The following is a 24,753-nucleotide window of genomic DNA, read 5'->3' on the forward strand; positions in this document are numbered from 1 at the left end:
ATTACCATAGCTTTGTAATTGAAATCAGAAAATATGATTCTCCCAAATTTATTCTTTTTCAGGATTATTTTGGCTGTTCTCTGAACCTTGCGTTTTCAGATGAATTTTAAAATCAGTTTGTCAATTTCTGCAAAACAAAGAAAATCAACTGGGATTTTGATAGGGATTGCATTGAGCATGTAGATCAATTTGAGAATTATAATCTTAATACTAAGCCTCTCATTCATGAATATAGGGTATTCTTCCTTTTATGTAGATTTTTTTCAATTTCATTCAGTAATTTTTAGTTTTTAGTGTAAAGTCTTGCACTTTCTTTGTTACACTTATTCCTAGGTACCTAATTCTACATCATGCTTTTGTTAAGTGGAATTGTTGTCTCAATTTTGTTTTCAGATTGTTCATTGCTAAAGTATAGGAATACAATTTATTTTTATAGATTGGTCTTATATCTTTTCACACTATTCAACTCATTTCAGTTCTAATATTGTTTTTGCTAGATTCCTTGGACTTTATATAGGGCAGGTCGTGTTATCTGCAAATGGGGATAGTTTTACCTCTTTCTTTTCAGTTTGGATGCCTTTTGTTTCTTTGTCTGGCTTACTTGCCCAGAAGGACCTCCAGCACAGTGGTGAGGAGAAGTAGTGAGAATATTTTTGCCTTATTCTTTTTTTTTCTACCATAGATAACTTTATTCAGTATGAAGAGAAAGTTGAAAACAGATCATAAATAAATGGACACTTGAGAAAAAACATATATATATTTCTGTTCTTTTATGCTGATTCCAAAACCAAAGATATCAGAAGAAAAAAACAGAACAACATCCCTTACAAGTACAGATGCAAAAATCCTCAACAAAATACTACCAAACCAAGTCCAGCAACATATAAAAATATTTCTATACCATGACCAAGTGGGATAACTCATCCCAGAAATGCAAGGTTGATTTAACATATAAATTTAACATAAATTTTTAAAAGTATTTATTAGGGTGACACTGGTTAACAAAATAATGCAGGTTTTAGGTGCCCAGTTCTATAACACATCTCTGTACATCATATTGTGTGTTTACCCCCCCCAATTAAGTCTCCATCCATCACCATTTATCCTTCCTCCACCTTCCCGCACCCTCACAGCTGACACTGTGTTGTCCCTGTTCATGAGTTCTTCTCTTTTTTTGTTCTTTTTTGTCAATCACTCCAACCCCCTCAGCCAGCATTCCCCTGACCGCTGTCAGCCTGCTCTCCATGTATGAGTCTGTCTCTGTTTTGCTTGTTAGTTCATGTTGTTCATTAGATTCCACACATGAATGAAACCACATGGTGCTGGTCTGATTCCTGATCTTAGGGGGAAGTATAGTCTTTATCCATTTACTATGACATCAGCTGTGATTTTCATAAATGCTCTTTCTCAAATTGGGGAAGTTTCCTTCTGTTCCTAATTTGTAAGGTGTTTTTTATCTTGCAGGAATATTGGATTCTGTCAAAATGGTATTTCTTCATCTATTGTGTATCCTTTATTCTATCAATATGTTAAATCAACCTTGCATTTCTGGGATGAGTTATCCCACTTGGTCATGGTATAGAAATATTTTTATATGTTGCTGGACTTGGTTTGGTAGTATTTTGTTGAGGATTTTTGCATCTGTACTTGTAAGGGATGTTGTTCTGTTTTTTTCTTCTGATATCTTTGGTTTTGGAATCAGCATAACATTGGCTTCGTAGAATGAATTGGGAAGTGTTTTTTCCAGTTGAATTTTTCTGAAGAGTTTTAGAAGGATTGGTATTAAGTTTTATTTCAGCCTTGGCCAGAATTTTTCTCTGTTGGAAGTTTTTGCATTACCAAATCAGTCTCTGCTTGTTATAGGTCTATTCCAATTACATTTTTTCTTAAGTCAGTTTCTGTTGTTCTGGGAATTTGTCCATTTTATCAGAGTTAACCAATTTGTTGGCATATAACTGTTCATAGTATTTCCTTTTAATTCTTTTTATTTCTGTGAAGTCGTGAAATCTATTGTATGGATCCTTTTTTATTTTATTAATTTGAGTCTAATCACTTTTTTTGGTTGTTCTAGCTAAATATCAATTCTATTGATCTTTCCAAAGACTAGGTTTCATTTTTATTGATTTTTTTTTATTTTTATGTTCCCTATTTCATTTATTTTCACTTATTCCTTTCTTCCACTTGCTTTAGGTTTAGTTAGCTCTTATTTTTCTTCTCATTGCTTAAGATAGAAAGTTAAGTTATTGATTTGAGAGCCTCTTTTTTTTTTAATTCAGTGAGAGGAGGGGAGGCAGAGAGATAGACTTTCACATGTGCCCTGACCAGGATCCACCCAGCAAACCCATCTGGACCGTTGCTCCGTTGCTCAGCAACCAAGCTCTTCTTAGTGCCTGAGGCAGAGGCTGTAGAGCCATCTTCAGCACCCATGGCCAACTTGCTCCAATCGAGCCTTGACTGCGGGAGAAGGAGGAGGAGAGAGAGAGAGATAGAAGCGAGGGGGGGAGGGGTGGGAAAGCAAATGGGCGCTTCTCCTCTGTGCCCTGACCAGAATTGAATTGAATCCGAAACATCGACACACTGGGCCGACACTACCACTGAGCCAACCAGCCAAGCCTCATTTTATAATACAGGCATTTATAGTAATAAATTTCCCTCTAAGCCTTAGCTACATTGCATAAGTTTGGGTTATTTTCACTTCAACTAGTGTGTAAGATAAGTAAGTTTTTAAAAATTAACTTTGTAAAAGTTAAATTTATGAAGTAACATTGCTTAATAACATAAATTTCAGGCATACAACTTTATAATACAACATCTGTGTACTCCATTGTGTGCTCACCACCAAAAGTCGAGTCTCCTATCACCATACATTTTATTTTAGATTTACAGAAAAATTGTGAAAATAGTACAGAGTTCTCATATGCCTCACCCTGTTTATTATTCACATCTTATATTCTTTTGTTATATTTGTTCCAATTGATGAACCATTGGTGATGTTACTATTAACTAAAGTTCATGCTTTATTTGGATTTCCTCAGTTTTTACCCATTGTCCGCTTTCTGTTCCAGGCTCCCATCCCAGACACCACATCATATTTAATTGTCCTGTGTCCTTAGGCTCCTCTGGGCTCTGGTGGTTGCTCAGACCTTCCTTGTTTTGATGATCTCAACAGTTTTAAGGAGTACTGGTCAGGTACTTGGTATTTGTCAGGTATTTTTCTTATGATTAGATTAGGGTTGTGTGTCTTGGGGAAGGAAACCACAGAGGTAAAGTTTCATTTTCATCATGTTCTATCACAGGTATATACTGTTAACATGACTGATGACTATTGCCAGTAACCTTGAAGCCATGTTTGTCCAGTTCATCAGTTTACTGCCTCTCTGGAGGAGATGTCTACCTGCAGCTCAGTTAAGAAATGTAGTGGGCTCTCTCTCCTTAGGTGATGTGTGGCTTATACTTGGTATACCAGCACATCAAGAGTCCTGCCCACTGAGCTGGGCCCTAGCTTGGGTGGCCCTGGAAGATTCAGTCGTTGAGACCACTCAGGCCTTGGGTTGCAGCCTGAAAGTGCCTTAAGTCTGGTGCTCTGATGATGAGGTGTCTTGTGGAATATATTGATTCTGACCCAGAACATTGCCTTTTTGGGTCACTTTATTCTAAGGCAGTCAAATGACAGCTGTTCAATGATGAGTCCACATATCTCACATGCTTTTCCAGTTGGTTGGAAGTAAGAAGCGGTGGTGCGGTCACCAGTAGGCTCAACTCTGGGTGAGAGGGGGTCTGAGGTTAATGACCTAGGGTTACTCTTTAAGATTGGATTGGAATAATTTCAGCATCATCAGACTTTTGATTACATATATCTTTGATTCCATTAGTTTGCATTTTACTCCTTCCCCGTGCCTTTGTGAACAATTTTGTTACATGCAGTCAGATGAATGCTCTGTGTAACTCAGTGATGCATGCTAACCTCTTTAGGATAACCCTTCTCATGAATTTAGAGCTGGAAGTTTAATTGATCAAGAGCAGTGGTTCTCAACCTTTCTAATGCCATGACCCCGCAATACAGTTCCTCATGTTGCGGTGACCCCAAACCAAAAAATAATTTTGGTGGCTACTTCATAACTGTAATTTTGCTACAGTTATGATTCGGAATGTAAATACCTGATATGCATTATGTATTTTCCGATGGCTTTAGGCGACCCCTCTGGGGTCGCAACCCACAGGTTGAGAACCGCTGATCAAGAGTATCCTATTAGCAGTGATCTAAGGATATTGTTTAAGAAAAAATAAATCGTATACTATTTATTTGGCAGAGAATAAAAATACCCAAGTGGGAGTTTACAAAAGAAATGACAGCTGACCCTTCCATATAGATTTACTGGCAAGTTCTGCTAAAGTACCATATTTCCCCATGTATAAGACACAACCTTTTCCAAAAAAATTTGGGATCTAAAAGTGGGTGTGTCTTATACAATGACTGTAGTTTTTTTTACTTGCATTTCCTGCTTTTTTTTAAATAAAAATAGTTTTAGCAATCCTGCTTATAAATACAAATACTTCAAAATAAAAAGTTTAATTAAAAAATCTGCAGATAGAAAAAAAGTAGGTTTATTCTTTTCACATTCTTTGTTCTGCTTATGGGAACATTGGTTGTTTATTGAATTTGTCTCACTTCCATGTTGAGTGAGAAATTCACCTGTGGCTCCTGGCATTTGTGCCCACCTCGGAGCCCTTTAAGATTCATCTGCGTCCACACTGCCCTCTTACAAGTGTGCAAATTGTGCTTCAGACTCTTTGAGCCGTTTGACTTTTTAAAAATAAGTATGCTCAGATAATAGATCCTTGTGTGAAGGCTGGTGGAATGGAATCAAACAACTTTTGACTTTATGATGCTAATGTGGGAGAGAAAACAGCTCTGGTTGCCTATCTCCAGTTGCTTAGCTCCAGTTACCTAGCTGCTGTGTTTCCTGTGTCCCAGGTCTACCTTGAGAGACTCCTGACATATGCAGAGATCGACATCTGTCCAGCCAACTGGAAGCGCATTGTTCTCGGGGCAATCCTGCTGGCCTCCAAGGTGTGGGATGACCAGGCTGTGTGGAATGTGGACTACTGCCAGATCCTGAAGGACATCACGGTGGAGGACATGTGAGTGTGTGTCAGTGCTCTTGGGGGGTGGAGAGTGTTCCTTCCGAATGCTTCTTGTGATGCAGACAGATGAATTTGGCCCAGGGTCTGTCTGTTGGGAGCTGATGTACAAGGAGGGCAGGGCTGTGGAATATTATATGCAAAAACCTGTATTTTCCTTGTGGATTGTGAATAGGTACGGTTTTGTGAGTCTGGCTTACTGAAACTGCTGCAGGTAACCTCCTCGCCTTCATTAGGGAGATGGGGAACAGTGTCTTGCAGTGTGTGTGGGGTGTCCCAGCTGTGCTGCACCGCACAGGACACGCAGTTGTGGGAAAAGCTGAAGAGCTAACAGTATGTTTCTTTCTGATTTCAAAGAGAAAATTTTCACTACTTTGTCATTTGTGTAAGTTCAGTTGCTTAAGACCAGCAGTCTGTCCCTGAGGCCTGTCATGTATGTCATTGTTAAGGTGGCATGTTCCCCCCCATCTGGGCCAAGTGCCCACAGCTCAGTAGAGGTGTCATAAACCCTGGGGGGGGGCAGCAAGGGTTCCCCCCACGGCTCTCAGGGCAGCCTTACGATTTCTCACCTGGTTCAGTCTCATATTTAGAGGAGGGCTGTTAGCGGGGACCTGCATGTCTAGTCCCTGAGGTCTCAAGTCTGAGAATGCTACTTCCTTCCTCTTGGGAGGAAGTAGCGGTTTTGGAAAACAAGATGAACTGCTTACGTGGTCATGGTTGCTCATGGTTTATGGGCACTTTGGACACTGTTCATGCTGAAGTTGTTCTCATGCTGTTTGTTTGGCTTTCTTTCTTTCTTTTTTTTTTAAGTGAGAGGACAGGAGATAGTGAGACAGACTCCCACATGCACCCTGACTAGGATCCACTCGGCAACCCCTATCTGGGGTCAATTCTTGAATCAGCAGTGAAGCGTATTGTTTGTGTTTTCAGGTCTTCTGTTGCCAAGCTGATTCCTGCTGCTGACCTACAAAACTCCTCCCTGTGTCTGTCATCCTCTGCTATAAAAGCTAAGAAAAGTATGAAGGTGTTCTTGATAATTAAAATGAAATTCTTGATTATATTTCAAAATGAAAACAGCTATGAAAGTAATTGTCACTCAGATCATAAAGGAGAAGGACATTAGGGTGCACAGTGTCAGAGATAACTGACTTGACTTTACTGGGGTTATTCTCATCAACTCCCTGGTACCTGTGACCCTGAAGTGCACGGCTCAGGGGTCACTCCAGGCCATCTCCTCTCTGTGTGAGTAGATGACGGTGTGGGTTGGCAGTACTGAGGTTCTGGAGATAAGTTGTATCTCCTAAAGCAGGGGTCTCCAAACTTTTTACACAGGGGGCCAGTTCACTGTCCCTCAGACCATTGGAGGGCTGCCAAATACAGTGGTCCTCTCACTGACCACCAATGAAAGAGGTGCCCCTTCCAGAAGTGCAGTGGGGGCTGGATAAATGGCCTCAGGGGGCCGCATTGTGGCCCGCGAGCCGTAGTTTGGGGACGCCTGTCCTAAAGTCAGGGTTGCTCAAAACCTTCTCATCCTTTATGTCCTAGCTGGGAAATGAGACACAGGTGCAAATAACCACCGCAGAGCGTCAGAGCAGAGCACACTGGGGGAGATTTCTTCTGTGAATTCACCAGTGTCATCAAAGCTGAATTTCGTGTAGACTTAGGGTCCTGGAGAATCCTTCTATTTATGTTTATAAGCTGCAGTCAGTACTCATGCCTTGTCCAGTTCATGGGCATCTCAATTTCACCCTCTCCACAACCTGTGTTGTTTTCCACTTTATAGATCTGGGTACTGAGGCCTAGAGAGGTCACATCATGCTCCAATAAAACAAGCAGGCAGGAAGTTTACCCCCAGCTTAATTTATCTGTTGTCATTTTGTATTGGTTTCAGGTGTCCAGCCTAATGGTTAGACAACCATATACTTTTTCAGAGTGTTCCTTGGTATTTCCAGTACCCACCTGATATCGTACCATCATCACAACATTATTGATCATATTCCCTTTGCTGTACTTTACATCCCTGGGACTGTTCTGTAACTACCAGTCTGTACTTCTCAGTCCCTTCATCTTGATCATACACCTCCCAACACCCTCCCCTCTGGCCACCACCAGTCTGTTCTCTGTGTCTATGAGTCTGTTTCTGTTTTGTTTGTTTGTTTAGGTTCCACATACAAGTGAAATCATATAGTACTTGTCTTTCTCTGACTGACTATTTCACTGAGCATAATACTCTAGGTCTTTCTGGGCTGTTGCAAATGATAAGATTTCTTTCTTTTTTATGGCCACGTAGTCTTTCATTATATATACAGAGTGGGGCAAAAGTAGGTTTACAGTTGTTCTTATAGAAAATGATACAGTAATAAATAATACAAGAATAAGCTCTGTTTTGTTTACTCACAAGTGTAAAACTACTTTTGCCAACCCTTATGTACCACAGCTTTTTTTACCTAGTGGTCTGCTGATGAGCATGTGGGCTGCTTCCACAGCCTGGCTTTGCAGAGAGCGCTGCAGTGAATGGGGGTGCAGGTGTGCTCTCCAGTCAGTGTTCTGAATTTCTTCAGGTAAATTCTCAGAAGTGGAATTGTATCCCCAGCTTTCTGAACCCCAGTGACTGACCACTGGATGGTATTCAGAGAAAACAATAGAAACGACATATACCCATCCAAAGGCTCTTCATGGAGATGCTTCAGCTAAATGCCTGAGATAGTCATTTTTAAATTGTTCCTCTTAAATAAAAAGATGAGAGGGTAAAAATAATGACTGTTTTGGAGTTCTAGATACTTAGGTCCCAAGTTAGGAGAAGTCATACATTTACCAAAAAGATTTATAATAGCAATAGTAATATAGTAATCATCCTCGTCTTGATAATAATGGCATCTGTCTTTTACCTAACAGTCCCCAGCCCCAAAGTAGCAATTCTTATGTGGTGATTCATTTCTCACATCTACCCATGAGCTACCCACTTACCTGTGTTTTCAGATTCTACAGTTTTAGTTACTGTGGTCAGCCAAGGTCTGAAAATATTAAATGGAACTTTCGTAAATAAACAATTTTTAAACAGTATACTATTCTAAGTACAGTCGTGAAATCTTGGTTCTTCTCCCACTTGGGACGTGAATTATCCCTCTGTCCAGTGTTCAGGTGTTCCCTGCCCATCAGTCATTTTTTGTCTTGTCAGAGAGACCGCAGTCACATAACTTTCATTATAGTATAGTGTTATAACTGTACTATTTTATATTGGTTACAGTAGTTCCCCTTACTGACAGGGTATGTGTTCCAAGACCCCCAGTGGATGTCTGAAACTACAGCTAGTACCAAACCCTACAAATACTACGTTTTTTCCTATACTATACATACTTGCCTATGATCAAGTTTAATTTATAAATTAGGCACAGTTGCAGATTAACAACTAATTATTATTGTTCCCATTTTCCACATGAAAGTGAAGCCCTGAGAAGTTAAGTACGATACCATGTCACTTAGCTAGTCACAAAGCCGAAATTGTTTTGGAGGGCATTGGTGACCGTGCTCCCACCATCATGCCAGCCACCATGCAGCCTAGCTATCCCTGCAGCATTCCATGCAAGCTCCTGTGCTGTGGCCGATAGGGGAGGAGCTAGACAGGACAAGCCTTCACTTTTTAACAGTCAGATTGCAAATAGTTTTTCTAAAGAAACTCAAGAGTAATGCCATTTTCCATCCCCACATCTAGGCTGGGGGACAGACTCCACTCAAGGGACCTGGGCTAGTGACTTCCTGGGCTCCTCCACTTTCCTGGCAGACCCCTGGAGACAGGAAGCTTTGATTCAGGCCAAGTGCTCCAGGGACTGAATTCTTTCCTTTTCAGTTTGTTAATCTTATTGTTTATTTTGAGAGCCACCATGATCCATTTATCATGTGGTGTTTGATCTGTTCTGATAATATGTTAACATACTGTAAGAGCTTGTATATTATAAGAAAAACTGATCGATCATTTGCATATGTGCAAATTTGGGGAGGGATATGCAGATTTTCTCCCTGCCATAGGCTACAAGGAAGCAGGGAGATTCTCTCCTGAGTGGCCAGAGCATGGTTTATACCACAGGCCTACAGTTCCTGACTCAGCAGTCATGAAAGCACAGGTCCTCACATTCTGGCTGCCCATGTCTAGAAGAGTTTTGGACAGTTTTATGTCATTTCATTTTTAATTTCACATCTAAAATTGCTCATCACAAGTTTCAATAATTGCAAAAGTTATTTGCAGTGCATTTTATCAAATTGCCGTATTTTTTAAGGTGTCTGGTGGAGACTGAATTCCATAGTGATATGACATCATTATCCATTTTTCTTTTCTTTTTTCTTTTTTTTTTTTGTATTTTTCCAAAGTGAGAAGCGGGGGTGGGGGGAGGAGGGGAGGCAGACGGACAGACTCCCACATGCGCCCAACCAGGATCCACTTGGCATGCCCACCAGGGGATGATGCTAGGCCCCTTTGGGGAGTTGCTCTGTTGCAACTTGGAGCTAGCTGTTCTAGTGCCTGAGGCAGAGGCCATGGAGCCGTCCTCAGTGCTGGGCCAAATTTTGTTCCAATAGAGCCTTGTCTGCCGGAGGGGAAGAGAGAGAGAGAGAAAGGAGAGGGGGAGGGGTGGAGAAGCAGATGAGCACTTCTCCTGTATGCTCTAGTCGGGAATCGAATCCCAGACTTCCACATGCCAGGCCGATGCTCTAGGGCTGAGCCAACCAGCCAGGGCATTTTTTTCCCCATTTTTCTTAAAGTTGAAATTTTTTATTACTCTTTTCTCCTTGAACTCATCATTTCCTTCCTGGTTTCCTCTTGCACAGGTTTATTTCTCAAAGTTCTGTATAACAAAAATGTGCACATAAGTTAAAATGGAATGTTATTTTCTGGATTCTAAGGTTCTAACTTATTAAAAACATCTTAGTTATTAATATGCAATTGATCAATCCAGTATAAATATAAATTTTTATATAAATAATTAAGTATAAAAGCTAAAATCTTATGGGAAATATATATATTTTTCCATTGGATTGAGAGAGAAAGAGAAGAACAGAGAGAGGTGAAGGGAGAGAGAAAGAGAGAAGCAGCTTGCTGTTTCACTTAGGTGTTCCATTTCAGGGGTCCCCAAACTTTTTACACAGGGGGCCAGTTCACTGTCCCTCAGACCATTGGAGGGCCGGACTATAAAAAAACTACGAACAAATCCCTATGCACACTGCACATATCTTATTTTAAAGTAAAAAAACAAAACGGGAACAAATATAACATTTAAAATAAAGAACAAGTAAATATAAATAAACAAACTGACCAATATTTCTATGGGAACTGTGCTCCTCTCACTGACCACCAATGAGAGAGGTGCCCCTTCTGGAAGTGCGGTGGGGGCCGGATAAACGGCCTCAGGGGGCCGCATGTTTGGGGACCCCTGTTCCATTTAGTTGTGTGCTCTTTGATTGCTTTTTGTACATGCCCTGACCGGGGATCTAACCCATGAACTTAACATGCCAGGAAATATATTTATTAATGAAATGAGTAGAGTTGCTTTTTTCTTTATTAGTTTATATTTTTGTGTATTACTTTTACTTACTGGAAAACTGAAACCAAGGTCAACATCAGTTTTATTTACATTTTTCTTTTTTTAACTTGAGAGCCGACAGAATATGTATAAGTACGTACATGAATTTCCAAGGTTTATTGTAATATTGTCACTCAAGTGAGTCTTAAAATGCTTTTAGAATTATATGTTAAAATCACATAGTCACCTGTCAGTAAAAGTTGTTTAAATGAGTGTATCAACTCCTTCAGTTTGTTAACAGCAGAAATTGAAAACCACTTAAGTTATTAACCTGTCATTAGAGTTACTCACTTTTTCAACACCAAATATTGAAATAAATTCCTTTACTTGTCTTCTCAGAGATTCTTCTCCTGGGATGAAGAACTTGGTAGGGTGGGTGACAGGCCTTCCTTTCCCTCCCCGACTGAGAGAAGAGTGACAGGGAAAGAGAGCCTGTACCACGCTGGTCTGTGCTGGGGAAAGTCAGTTCCTGTTTTGTTTTTGTTTGTTTGTTTTGAGAGAGAGTGAGAGAGAGAGAAGCATCAACTCATTGCTCCACTTAATTTTGCATTGATTCTTTTTTTAAAAAAGTTTTTATTACTGATTTTAGAGAGAGAAAGAGGGAGAGTAACATCGATCTGTTCCTGTATGTGCCCTGCCTGGGGATTAAACCAGCAACCTATACACTTCCAGACTTCCAGATGGTGCTCTAACCAACTGAGCCAGGGCTGCATTGATTGCTTCTTATATGTGCCTAGATTGGGGATCAAATTGGTGACTTCAGCCTCAAGCTGACAATTTTCTCCTTAAGCCAGTGTCCTCGGGATCAAGCTGGCAACCCCAAGCTCAAGCTGGCAACCTCAGACTTTAAACCAGCAGCCTTGGTATTCTGGGTCCAACATTCTATCCACTGAGCCACCACCTGTTAGGCTTGGGCAAATCAGTTTCAAGAGAAAAATGAAAGCCAAAGATTTAGAATTTATTCCCTAGTGCTGTTGTGTCCAAGGCTTACGTGGGCAAATCTATGTGCTGGACGGGAAAGCACATCCCATGTGAAGACAGTGCCCACTGCACCCTATTACAGACGCCCAGTGTTCTGGACACAGCTTGCTCCCTCACAATTCACACGTGCACGGCCAGGCCGCCAGTGTCTCAGGTGGGACTGCATTTGGAGATAAGATCTTTATTTTTTTTTAATTCATTTAAATTATTTTATTCATTCATTTTAAAGAAGAGAGAGAGACACACACACACACAAAGAGAGAGAGAGAGAGAAGAGGGGAGGAGCAGGAAGCATCAACTTTTATATGCGCCTTGACCAGACAAGTGCAGGGTTTTGAACCGGCGACCTCAGTGTTCCAGGTCAATGCTTTATCCACTGCGCCACCACAGATCAGGCCTCGAGATAAAGTCTTTAAAGAAAGTGATTAAGTGGGGTCTTTAGGATGGGCTTTAATCCCATATGACCGGAGTCAGGTAACATAGGCACAGTGACAGCATATGAGAGGCAGAGAAGATGGCCTTCTGCAAGCTGAGGAGAAGGGCCTCAGAAGAAACTAAACCTGTTGTCACCTTGGTTTTGGATATGAGCTGTGAAAGAATACATTTCTGTTGTTTAGGCCTCCTCGTCTGTGACATTTTATCTTGGCAGATGCGGGGCAAACATAGATTTTGGTGCTGGGAAGTGGAACACCACTGCAGTAAATCCTTACCATGTGGAAGCAGTCCTGGAATGCAGTAATGGGTGACGAGTTTTGAGGCTCGTGTTAGAAAAACCTAGATTGACTTAAGGAGATTGTTAGAGGTATGGTATTAAAGGCAGTTCTGGTGAGGACTCTGCAAGAAAAGTGGGGAGCTGTTGAGATGTCTATAATCTTAGTTTACACAAGGAGAATATCACTAGGAACCTGAGTGTTCCAGGTGCTTCTGAAACGAGATCTTGGACAGCTTAAAGAGCATGCTGCTGGGCACAGAGGAAAGTGAGCCTGTTGTAAAGTGGCAAAGAACATGGCCACATTGAGTTTCAGTGTTTTGTGGAAAGTAGAACATTTATTAAATAATTTTTTTAATTACACTTGATATACATTATTAGTTTTAGATATACAACATAGTGATTAGACATTTACATAACTTATGAAATGATCACCCCAATAAGTAGTACCCGCCTGGCACCATACATGGTTATTTCAATATCATTGACCGTATTACGTACGCTGTACTTTATTACATCCTTGTGACTGTTTTTATAACTGGCAATTTGTGTATCTGAATCCCTTCACCTTTTTCACCCAACCCCTCAACCCCCCCACCTTAAAACCATAAATTTGTTTTATGTATCTATGACTTTTTCAGTTTGTTCATTTTTTAAATTTCACATATAGGTGAAGTCACACAGTATTAATTCTTCTCTGACTTATTTCACTTAGAATAAAGACCTAGGTCCATCTATAGCAAATGGGAGGATATCTTTTTTTATAGCTGAGTGATTTTCCTTCATATAAATGTACCACATCTTTATCCATTCGTCTGTTGGTGGGCACTTAGCTATTGTGAGTAATGCTTCAGTGAACATATGGATGCATATATATTTTTTAATAAGTATTTTGGGTTTCTCTGGATAAATACCCAGAAGTGGAATTGCTAGGTCCCTCTTTTTCTTTTTATGGACTTTGTTTTGAAGTTTACTTTGTCTGATACACATATTGCTACTCCATCTTTTTAAAAATTTCTATTTGCAATAAAATACCTTTTCCATCTCTTTACCTTCAGTCTGTGTGTCTATTTCGATCTGAATTGTGTCTTGTAGGCCGCATATGTAAGGGTCTTGTTTTTGTATCTATTCAGCTACCTTATGTCTTTTGATTGAAGCATTTAACCCATTAACATTTAAGAAGTAGGTATGTAGTTACTGCCATTTCAGTATTTATGTTTTTGACCTTTTTCTTAAAGAAGTCCCTTTAACATTTCCTATAATACTGATTTTGTGGTAATGAACTCCTTTACTTTTTCTTGTCTGGGAAGTTCTTTGTGTCTCCTTGAATTTTAAATGATAGCCCTGGTTGAATAGAGTAATCTTGGTTGTAGTTTTTGCTTTTCATTACTTTGAGTATTTTGTGCCATTCCCTTCTGACCTGAAATGTTTCTGTTGAGAAATCAGCTGACAGTCTTACGGGAGCTCCCTTGTAAGTAACTACTTTTCTCTTGTGGCTTTTAGGATTCTCTGTTCGTCTTTAACCTTTGGCATGTCAATTATGATGTGTCTTGGTGTGGGCCTCTTTGGGTTCATCTTGTTTGGGTCTCTCTGTGCTTCCTGATTTGTATGTCTGTTTCCACTACCAGGATAGGAAAGATTTCAGTCATTATTTCTTCAAATATATTCCTAATCTCTTGTTCTCTTTCTTCTCCTGGAACCCCTGTGATATGAATGTCATTACACTTGATGGTGCTCCTTATTCTTTTTAATTATTTTTTCATTTTGCTGCTCTGATTGTTTCTGCTGCCTTCTCTTCCGAATTACTGACTTAATCCTCTGTTTCATCTAATCAGCTGTTGATTTCTGCTAGTGTAGTCTTCATTTCAATTGTTATAGTCTTTTTTTTTTGACTGATTCTTTTTTATGGTTTCTTATGTCCTTTTTTATGCTTATTGTCTCTGTTGAAGTTCTCACTGAGCTCCCCTAAGTTCTTTGAACATTTTTTTTTTTTTTACAGAGACAGAGAGAGTCAGAGAGAGAGATAGATAGGGACAGACAGACAGGAATGGAGAGAGATGAGAAGCATCAATCATCAGTTTTTCATTGTGACACCTTAGTTGTTCATTGATTGCTTTCTCATATGTGCCTTGAGCAAACTGAGTAACCCCTTGCTCGAGCCAGCAACCTTGGGTCCAAGCTGGTGAGCTTTATTTTTTATTTATTTATTTTTTGTATTTTTCTGAAGCTGGAAATGGGGAGAGACAGTCAGACAGACTCCCGCATGCGCCAGACCAGGATCCACCTGGCACGCCCACCAGGGGGTGACGCTCTGTTGCAACCAGAGCCACTCTAGTGCCTGGGGCAGAGGCCAAGGATCCATTCCCAGTGCCCTGGCCATCTTTGCTCCAATGGAGCCTCACTGCGGGAGGGGAAGAGAGAGACAGAGAGGAAGGAGAGGGGGAGGGGTGGAGAAGCAGATGGGTGCCTCTCCTGTGTGCCCTGGCTGGGAATCGAACCCGGGACTTCCGCATGCCAGGCCAACGCTCTACCACTGAGCCAACCGGCCAAGGCCGCTGGTGAGCTTTTTGCTCAAGCCAGATGAGCCTGTGCTCAAGCTGGCGACCTCGGGGTCTCGAACCTGGGTCCTTCCACATCCCAGTCCAAAGCTCTATCCGCTGCACCCCACCACCTGGTCAGGCCCTTGAACATCTTTGTAACCACTGTTTTGAACTCTGTGTTAGACAGATTGCTTGTCTTCATTTCATTTAGTTCTTTTTTAGGTGTTTTCTCCTGTTCTTTTATTTGGGGCATTTTTGTTTCTCTGTCCCCATTTTAGCTACCTCTCTGTGTTTGTTTCTGTGTATTAGGTAGATTTCTATGTGTCCACTCTTGCTAGGGTGGCATGTAATAGGTGTCCTGTGAGACCCAGTGGGATAGACTCCTTGATTATTTGAGCGCAGGGCTCCAGGAATGTCCCTTGTGTGGGTTATGCGGGCCCTTCTGTTATAATTGAGTCTTGATTGCTGCTGGCCTGTTTGTGTGTGGGGTCTACCCTCAGGCTGGCTGACTATGAGAATATAGCCACAGTGTCTGAGCTGCTGTGCAGATGCTGACCACACAAAGCAGGATGCACCTCAGCAGGGTCTGGTGCCTGCCAAGATCTCCTTTTGGATATGCCATTTGTGGAGCTAATTGAGTTATGATTTGATGCAGGCTGAAGCTGGCCACCAGGTATGTTGGTTCTGGGTCTCTTTGAAGGGATTCTGTGCAGATCCATGTCAGATGGTACCTGTCTGTGTCCATCCCTGGGCTACCTGTTTGGAGATACAAGTGATCTACAGTTTGGGGCTGCCACTGCTAGGCCAGGGTTGATGTGGGAGGGACCAAGCTGAGTTCCATGGCCTGCTTCCACCAGCACTGAGTCCAGGGGCAGGTCAGCAGAAGGCCCAAGGGACCCCAAGATTCGCCTCCACTTCTCAGCTGCCCACTAAACACAGTCATGGAAAGAATCTGTGATATGAGTTGTGTGAAGTAGAGTCACCAGTTAGGGCTCAGTAGCATTTACCAGGCAGATAGAGATTCAAACTAGGCAGCAGTGCTGGGTCTGAGGCCACCCAGCAAAAATCTAGTGTACACCCAGGCCAGCTGACACATGCCTAGGGCCTTGGGAACCTTTGTGGTGGGGCAGGGTGTTGGAAAGTCTCAGGGTGATGCCAGCAGAGTGCCTCAGGCTCAAACAGATAAAGATTTGGACATGTGGAGGGAGAGTTCTGCAGTGGAATGGTTGGGGAATAAAACAATAATGTTTTATTATTATTGGGGAATGTGGGAAACATAGCCCTGGCAAGGTTTAAGCAAGCTCAGCAAGGTGGGACTCCCCCACCCCAGGATCCCTCTAAGAAAGTCTATACTGCAGGCCTTGGCTGGCCAAAGCCAGCTGACTCCTCCATAGGGCTCAAGCTCAGCAGGACAGGGCCAGACCACAAGCATTTTGGTGGGTGGGACTATTGCATTGCCTCAGGCTGATGCCATATGGAGGGGAATGGTGACCCAGGAAAGAGGGCGTTCATAGGCTATGTAAGAGAGGGACTCAGCACAGGGATCATGGTGGCTGTGCCTTCCTTCAGCCCTTTCCTTAAAGCCACACAGTGCAGTCTCTCCTTTTTACTCTGAGCCACAGCCTAGGGTGAGTGGCTATGAATGAAATTCTGTGCACTGGCTCTTTCAGAGGGCACCTGGCAAGGCCCTTGCTGGGTGGCTCAGTCGGTTAGAGCATTCTCCTGATATGCCAAGGTTGCAGATTTGATCCTCAGTCAGCGTACACACAGAATCAATGAATGAATGCATAAATAAGTGGAACAACAAATCAGCATTTCTCTCATACACACAAAGATTAATAAAAAATTTCAGAAAGAAAATATGAGAAAAGAGTACCCCTCCGTCCCTAGTGGATTCCTGCCTGTCCCTGGTAGACAGTGTGAGCACTTCTTCCCTGTTCTGGTTGGTGGTCAGGGCTGGGGAGCCCAGCACAGATGAGACCCATGTCACTCCATGCTTCAGGGGGGACCTCTGAAGCTGAGCTGTACTTGTGAGTTCTCAGCTGCCACTGTGGGAAAGGGGCCAGCCTTTTTTCTATCTCCGCCCTTCCTCCCAGTTGTGATATGGGTTCTTCTGTAAATTTTTGGTTATAAAACTTCTCTTCAGCTAAGTTTTCAGTTGGTAATTCAAGATGATTGCTCTATAATTTAATTGTAATTCCAGTTTGGTCCTGGGAAGAGAACCTACTCCACCACCATCTTAGATCCATCAACATTATTGTTTTATTAAAATCTTACCTGATTCCAGTATTTTACAGATCTCTTATCAAATCTCATTTAAATGAGGCATGAATAAATGTCATTTAGAGTAAAAATCATACCAAATAAAGTAATTAAAATTTCATAGAAGTATGAAATCTAGCATAATACATATGTTTTGAGTTTGTTAACTCTTTTATTAGGCTGCTTGAAAACTGTGCACGTTGTGCTGTTTTTCCATTAAAAGACCTGAGTGTGACTTCTTGGTCTTTCCACCTGGACCATTCAGGTTTTTAGCAACAACCTGCTGAAGTTTCTTAATTCTGATTTTCCCAGTAGCCTCTCGAAAGCCACCCACCCTTGTTGTCCTCCCCACTTCTTCAGTGTTCCTGTCTCCTGTTGTCACAACAGCATGAGATTGGGACACAGTTGTCCTCAGTCTCTGGTGGCCATTTGGGGTGGCTTGCCAGCAGCAGACTGGGACTTGCAGGCACAGCATGCAGACAGGATGACACCACTTTGGTCTGAGGCATGAAAAGCTTGCCTCTGCTCAGGAGAGTGCAGAAGTTGGACCAGGAAGGTAAGGCCTGGCCCTGAGGACAGGCTTGTCAGCCTTCAGCTCCACCTGCAGGAGACGATCTCTGCTCCTGTGGGTGTGGGGTGGTTTCAGGGGCCTCCACGCTGGCTGGACTCAATCAGCTCTCATGTCTCTGGCCCCATGAGGCCCCCCTGACCCCTGCCTGGGCAGAGAATGGTGGTACGTTCACTAACGGTGATCGCCGAGCAGAAGCTCCATGTCAGGTACTGTGCTAGTGGTGGGCATATGAGGTCAGATGTCATGGTTTCTGGGTCTGTGGAGACAAGGAGGGGAAATTTAATTAAGGCAGCAGTTATAGCAGAGTGTGAGGAAGGGCAGAAGTGCGGCACTGTGTCGTATGCTGGGGACACAAGTGTTTTTGGGGAGGGTGTATGGCGCTGAGCCCAAGATCCCACCCTGGGATCAGTACTCAACTCCCCTGGCCAGGGGTGTAGGTAGGGGTGCTCTGTTGGACAGAACATTGTCCCAATATACCAAGGTTGAGGGTTCGATCCCCAATCAGGGCACAAACTAAAATAAACCAATGAATGCACAACTAAGTGGAACAACAAATTGATCTCTCATTCTCCTTTCTTTCTCTCTAAAATTAGTAAATAAAAAAATTAAAAAACAAAACAGTAGATTGCTGAGAACTTTTTATCCCCAGATGGTAACTGTTGAGAAATAGTCCAAATTTAAGATAACTTAAATGTGGACATTCTCAGAGTAGAAGTTTTAAAATGCACTATGGCTCCCCATCATCAGTTGTCATCAGCATATAACTTAGCACCTGCATCCGCCCATGCCTGACCATTCTATACTGCGTGGTTCTGAGTGTGGCCAGGACCCGAGTGTCGGCATCCAAGGAGGCTGGTCAGAAATGCACATTCCGAGGCTCACCCAACCCGATGAACCAAAGACTGTAGCCCTCCGGGTGATGGGGGCTGCATGCTTGGGTTTGGTGACTGTGGCTTTCGTTTTCTGGGGGAGACTGGGCTGTGATTCACCCTTTCCTCTGTCCTGTGCCTGAGGAGCCTGCCAGCAGCCCCTCCAGTCTTCTCTAGAGGTGGGGAAGGGGTATCAAGGGGCACCTTCTGCCCCAAGCTCTGCTCTGGGCTGCACTCTTGGCCTGCACTGCCCTCCACCCAACAGCTGTCAGTGCTCCGCCGCCTTGAATCCGAGCCGATGGTCTGCACTGGGTCTGCCACTGGGCCTGCTCTGCATCAGGTCTTGGGCACCAGTTACTTGCTAACCACCTGTCAGTCAGGCCTCGACCTTTGGGGCACTCGGCAGTGGACTTGGCTTGTAATACCAACATGATGGTTAAACTGCAACTCTTGTCCAACCAAGTAGTTCACGAGACGGCTTTTCTCCCCGATGATGTGCATGGCTGGAGCCTGGTGTCCAGCAGTGACCATAGCAGCTGTGCAGCAGGACAGCAGCTGACAATGTGCTCTTCTGTCTTTGCAGGAACGAGCTGGAGCGACAGTTCCTTGAATTGCTTCAGTTCAACATCAACGTTCCATCCAGTGTTTATGCCAAGTATTACTTTGATCTGCGTTCTCTAGCGGAAGCGAACAACCTGAGCTTCCCCTTGGAGCCACTGAGCAGGGAGAGGGCTCACAAGCTGGAGGTAACATGCTTTAACATGTTGCATTTGGTGCACTGTTGCTGAGGCGTCATCAGGGTGCACAGGCGGGTGAGATACCATGTGATCTCTACCTGTGTGTAGTTATAAAACAAGGACAGGGTGCCCTGGACTTAGAGCTTTTCAGGTAATTTAGTTGACTATAATTTGTACAACTTTATGTTTTCTTCAGTTATCTTAAAATTAGTTTTTGTTTAATGTTCATTGTTCTATTTTTTAAATCAAAGGTTTTTTTAAAAAGCCACAGAAAGGATTTCCTAGCATGCACTTTTATAAAGAAAAAGATATAGCCAAGGCTCCATTGGAGCAAAGATGGCCCAGGCGCTGGGGATGGCTCCTTGGCCTCTGCCCCAGGCATTAGAGTGGCTCTGGTCGCTGCAGAGCGATGCCCTGGAGGGGCAGAGCATCGCCCCCTGGTGGGCAGAGCGTTGCCCCTGGTGGGCGTGCCGGGTGGATCCCAGTCGGGCGCATGCGGGAGTCTGTCTGACTGTCTCTCCCTGTTTCCAGCTTCAGAAAAATACAAAAAAAAAAAAAAAGAAAAAGAAAAAGATACTAGAAGGCCCTAACTATTGGGAATCCAAAAAGAATTGATTCTGCTTTTTAGTTTGCACATTATTTTTCCCACAGCCCAGCTAAAGTGAAGGTGGCCCTTTGGCCTGGGTCTGAGCTCTAGACCCTCATTATTACGTTGTATGACTGTTCACCACATTGTGTGGAGCTCAGCTTCTGGTTTGCACTATGCTCTTCCCACCTGTTTTTGTCTGGATGATAACACTTGTGAACTAGAATTCAGTATCAGGGTGAACACGAACCCAGTTTTAGTCTGCTGTTCTCACACCCCTTTCGTGCTCTGAGGTGAGGTGAGGAGAGGAGAGAAGCTTGGAGCTCCTGGGTGCCACCCAGCCCTGAAGGAAAACAGGTTTGTTCTCTGAACGAGAGTATTTAGTGGCTCACATTAGCTGCACGGGATGCACCAGCTGGCTGAGACCAGGGAGCCATGCTGCTATCACTGCATTCACTCATCTGAATTGAAGGAGTGGAGAGTGAACCTACTCCTGGTATGGCCATGTCAGGCCAGGTGCCCCGGGCAGGAGGAAGGCCAGTGGCTGACGGCAGGTGCTCTCTCCTCCTCAGACACAGACCTCCCTCCTGCAGGGCTGAGCAGAGACTCTGGGAACGCAGACATCGCCCCTTTGAAGTGATTTCTTAGGATGGGGTTTCATTGTTTGCCAGACCCCAGCATTCCTATTGGTGCATTGGGTTAACAAATGTGAACCCCATGTTGAAAAGCAAGGACTGAGACCTTGTAGGAGGTGCCATAACTTGAAGTTCTGTGCCTACTCAGATGCCCACCAGTGGGCTATTTGATTGTGCTGGGGGCAAGATAAAATGTGGAAATAGGGGTGTACCAAGAGCCAGGGCAAGTACAAAGTGGCCTTTTCATTAGCAGGTCATTTCTCTTTGAAATAAATTAATATGCACATGGAAGATGTGGTTAACTCTAACCTCAGGTTGCATAATAAAATCTAGAATAAAATAGTACATTGCTAATTTATGATATTGTATTCAGACTCACTTTAGGAAGTTTAAATAAATGAAAACAACTTGTTTTAAAAGTTGACTGTTCAAATGCCCTTAAGAAATCGGAATCTTCTTCAGATATGTCCTCTTTATGCATGCAACACGTTTCAAAGGCAGCGGTCTCAGTATCACCACCTGCCTGATAACCCTGATTCATCCTCATCTGCAGGAAAACGCCCTGGTCCCGTCTCTCTCTTTAGTCCGTCCTCCCTGCTGCCAGTAGGGTTGTTTTCCTAAAGTGCAGGTATAGGTTTTGGGACATTAGTTCTTAAACTCACCAGCACTTGTGCTTTGCTCCAGAATAATGCCTGAGCCCTGGTGTGGGGGCGGCCGCAGTGTCAGCCTCCCTGGCATCACCGCTCTGCCTCCCCTGCTGCCAGTGGTGCCACCCTTAGTGCACCCTCAGCTGCCTGGCCGCCCAGCACCTGCCCTACTGATGATGCCAGTCCCTCCTGAGGGTCACCTGGAGGTCTAGTTCTGATGCCCATCCTCAGTCATGAGTTCCCCCTAGGGGCTCCCCCAAATAGAATCAGTTGCTTGGTCCCGTTTCTGGTGCTTTAACCATGTACTTGCTATGTCCATCCCTCTATGTGAATAGCAGACAGAAACAACGCTCCACTAGACACAAGTTTACTCAGGGTTCTGTGGTCCAGGGCTGGCCCAGATCTCCCCTGGAGCGGCTATGAGCAAAGCTGGGAGCCTGCTCTGCTGAGGAGACAGACATCATCTGCCCCACGTTTCTGGGTCCCTGCTTTCTGCAGCAAAGGTCTAAAGGGAACTTGGACACTTGTCATCTCCTGTTCTGATGAGGCTCTGATCAGTGATCACAGCTGAGGACTGTGCTCTCCCCCACCTGTGTTCAGGAATTCCAGGGCTTCACAGCCACCTGTGGGGTGGGTACCGTCATGGCCCCATTAAAGACAGGGTCTCTCTAAGGACTTCAGTGGGGCCCAGGCCAGGTCACAGCCCTGAGTGCAGGTCCAGCATTGAGCCTGGAGCTGGCTGACTTGGGCTGCATTGCCTCATGGTGGTTGCACATTGTGAGGTTGTTTTCTCAGCCAACTCTGTACTCCTCCCTGTCCTGCCCCGTGGGCTGCACACCACGTGAAGCAGGGCTCATCTAGCTTTGTTCCTGTGCATCCTCTGCTGCGTGTGGAGTGGTGCTGCACATAGCCGTGCAGTGTCTGAGGAGTGGGGGGTGGGCAAGGGTCTCCTGCCCTGACTTGAGCTGTCTCTCCCCAGGCCATCTCCCGCCTGTGCGAGGACAAGTACAAGGACCTGCGGAGGCCTGCGAGGAAGCGGTCTGTGAGTGCTGACAACCTGACCCTGCCACGGTGGTCTCCAGCCATTATCTCCTAACTGTGGCCTCCTGCTGGAGGCTGCTCCACCCCTCAGCGTCCTTCAGTTTGAGAAAAGACAGACTTGGGGTGTTTTTGTTTTCGTTTCTTTCCTTTTTTTAAATTCGTAGCTTCATCGGGCTGCCTTGGTGACAGCGCAGCCCTGTGCGCCCGCACAGCAGGCATCGGACAGGAGACCAACGCCTGGGGTCCTGCCCGCATCCACCTGTTGTCTGAGCAGCGCTCCTCATGGAGAAAGAGACTCTAGTCCTGAAGGAGGAGGAAGGGAAGGGAGGTGAAGGGTTCAAGGGCACGGCCATTTCTCTCGTCTCTCATCAATCAGTAGGTGAATACAATGGAAACCATAACAGTAGTAACCGCTTAGATGTGCATTAAAGACAGCGTGCCGCTTGTCACCTCCGTCTGGTCACTCTGTTCTGTGAGACTTCTTGCATTCCTTCTAGCTGCTTTTTTGGGATTTGGGGGGCTTTTGTTGGTTTTTATCTGTTTTGGTTTTGGCCCCACAGAGCAGAAAATAGAGTTTGTACTATGGCACAGACATCCTGGTTCTTTTTCTTGGCACTGGGCCTGCAAGCTGTCTCCTGAGCTTTCTTCTCTCTGTGGACGCACTTGCTACACTTCTCTACTTTACTTTGTACCGTTTTCTTCAACAATGGCAACGTTAACTTTATACTGCTGAACCAAAAGAACCCCTTTCCCTCTGTATTCCTCATAACCCCCAAATTCTAGATGACATGGTGCTTGTGCCTTCTGATTTTCATGCAGTTGTTTTTTATTCATGTGACCTGAAGTTGTAGCTGCAGATCAGCCAGACCTCGTGGGCCAAGGAAGCTGCAGGAGAGGGTCCTCTGGGACCTCTTCCAGAGCAGTTCCTGAGGTGGAGCGTGCTGTTGTGCCCCAGTCAGTTCATGCCTCTACTTCCACACCCATTGTTGCAAGCAATATTCTTGTCAATTTTTATATGCTTACTTTAAATCAAAGTTAGTCTATTTGTATAAATTTTTTTAAAAACCTAAAATTAAAATTAAAAAACAGGGTGGGTAGTCCAGTGGGAAGATCATTGAAGGGCAAATGTTACTATTTACTAAGGTATTTTTCACAGAATGATTGAATAAAAAAAAACTTGCATTTTCATTGTGGGTGCTTAGAGAAGTTATACAAAATTCAAACTGTGAAGGTTTATGCTTCATTAATTATGACCGTATGTTTTTGTTTTCTGGCTGTCCCTAATTTCCTTATGGGCTAGTTAAGAATTTTTTATATCAAGTAAAATAAAAAAGATTAATGATCAAATGTCAGAGTAAATTTGATATGAAGTTGGAGAACCTGAGTCAAGGAAGCACGTCTTGCTGGGGGTCTTGCATGTTTCCTTGGGTCACAGTGACGGAAGTCTGACTCCTTTCCTCTCTCAGTCTCTCTGAGGCAAATGGCAGCAGCCCCTCTGGATTTCAGCTTCCTCCTACGTGAGCTTGGAAAACTGTGGAGTCTTGTATTACTGGTCTTGAATACCCATTGGAAACAGAAGGAATTTGGAAAGTTGAAATCCTAAGAACGCCTCACTGAACGTGCTCGGCAGGCTTCAGTGAAATTTCCTGTCCTGTCTAAACAGAACCGGGCCAGAAATAGAGTCGAGTTCTTTCAAAAGCAGCAAGCCGAAAAGGACAAGTTAATTATTTTTCCATTATAATTGTGCTGATACACTGTATGGGTACCAAAATCAGTGTCTCTCTTCAAGTAAGAGTTGGATTTAGAACTTTAGAGATCTAAAAATGTAGAAAATAACCTTTTATATTCCCTATTATGTAGAGCTTAAAAAGGGACATATTTTCTTAGCTGAATATGAATACCTCTCAAGTATAAATTAGTTCCTCTCATGGAAAGGACTTTATTTTACCGATCCATTTCAGGAAAGAAGTTCTGCCTTTAAAGCAGAAATCTTATTTTTATCCCTTTTATTTGAATGAGAGAGTTTTGAAATTGAATTATGTAAATATTTCAATGCATCTACTATTATTTTGTGGAGTTTATTAAACTACTTAAAAATTGTATAGTCTATATATTGTATGTACATAGAGTCTGATAACTTAAAATTGAATCCCGTAAACCCCAGCTCAGTCTTTGTTTAGACTATTTAATATTGTTTTAGCCTTGTGCACTGGACTCTACCTCTGTATAGGAAAATTTTCCATATTCATTAATAAGTATTGATCTGTATCAATTGGTTATGTTTCTTGCACTAAGGATTTTAAAAACTGCTATAAGTGAAGACTTGACTTTGCAATATGAGTCACTTGACACATAGGCAGACACTTGTTTTATTTTTCTACATGATGATGAAGACAACTTTCTGTTCTTTGGTTTGTTCTGACTTTGCCAAAAAAAAAAAAAGTACACCAAAAAACAAAA

At 43.3% G+C, this 24,753-nt stretch overlaps 1 protein-coding gene across 3 annotated transcripts in view; it reads left to right on the plus strand.

The window, feature by feature from the left end:
* CCNY (cyclin Y) overlaps nucleotides 1-24,753 on the plus strand; it is a 187,903-nt gene extending 163,150 nt beyond the window's left edge. For 2 of the 3 annotated variants that reach the window (XM_066233295.1, XM_066233294.1), the window contains 3 exons: nucleotides 4,976-5,142; nucleotides 19,231-19,393; nucleotides 22,232-24,753. In XM_066233295.1, the coding sequence (XP_066089392.1) occupies nucleotides 4,976-5,142; nucleotides 19,231-19,393; nucleotides 22,232-22,348 (447 nt within the window). In that variant the 3' untranslated portion in view covers nucleotides 22,349-24,753. The remainder of the gene's footprint in view (nucleotides 1-4,975; nucleotides 5,143-19,230; nucleotides 19,394-22,231) is intronic. The other variant, XR_010725677.1, reaches the window with a different exon arrangement.

Source organism: Saccopteryx bilineata, chromosome 5 (genome assembly GCF_036850765.1).
Source record: "Saccopteryx bilineata isolate mSacBil1 chromosome 5, mSacBil1_pri_phased_curated, whole genome shotgun sequence".
Taxonomy (NCBI): Eukaryota; Metazoa; Chordata; class Mammalia; order Chiroptera; family Emballonuridae; genus Saccopteryx; species Saccopteryx bilineata.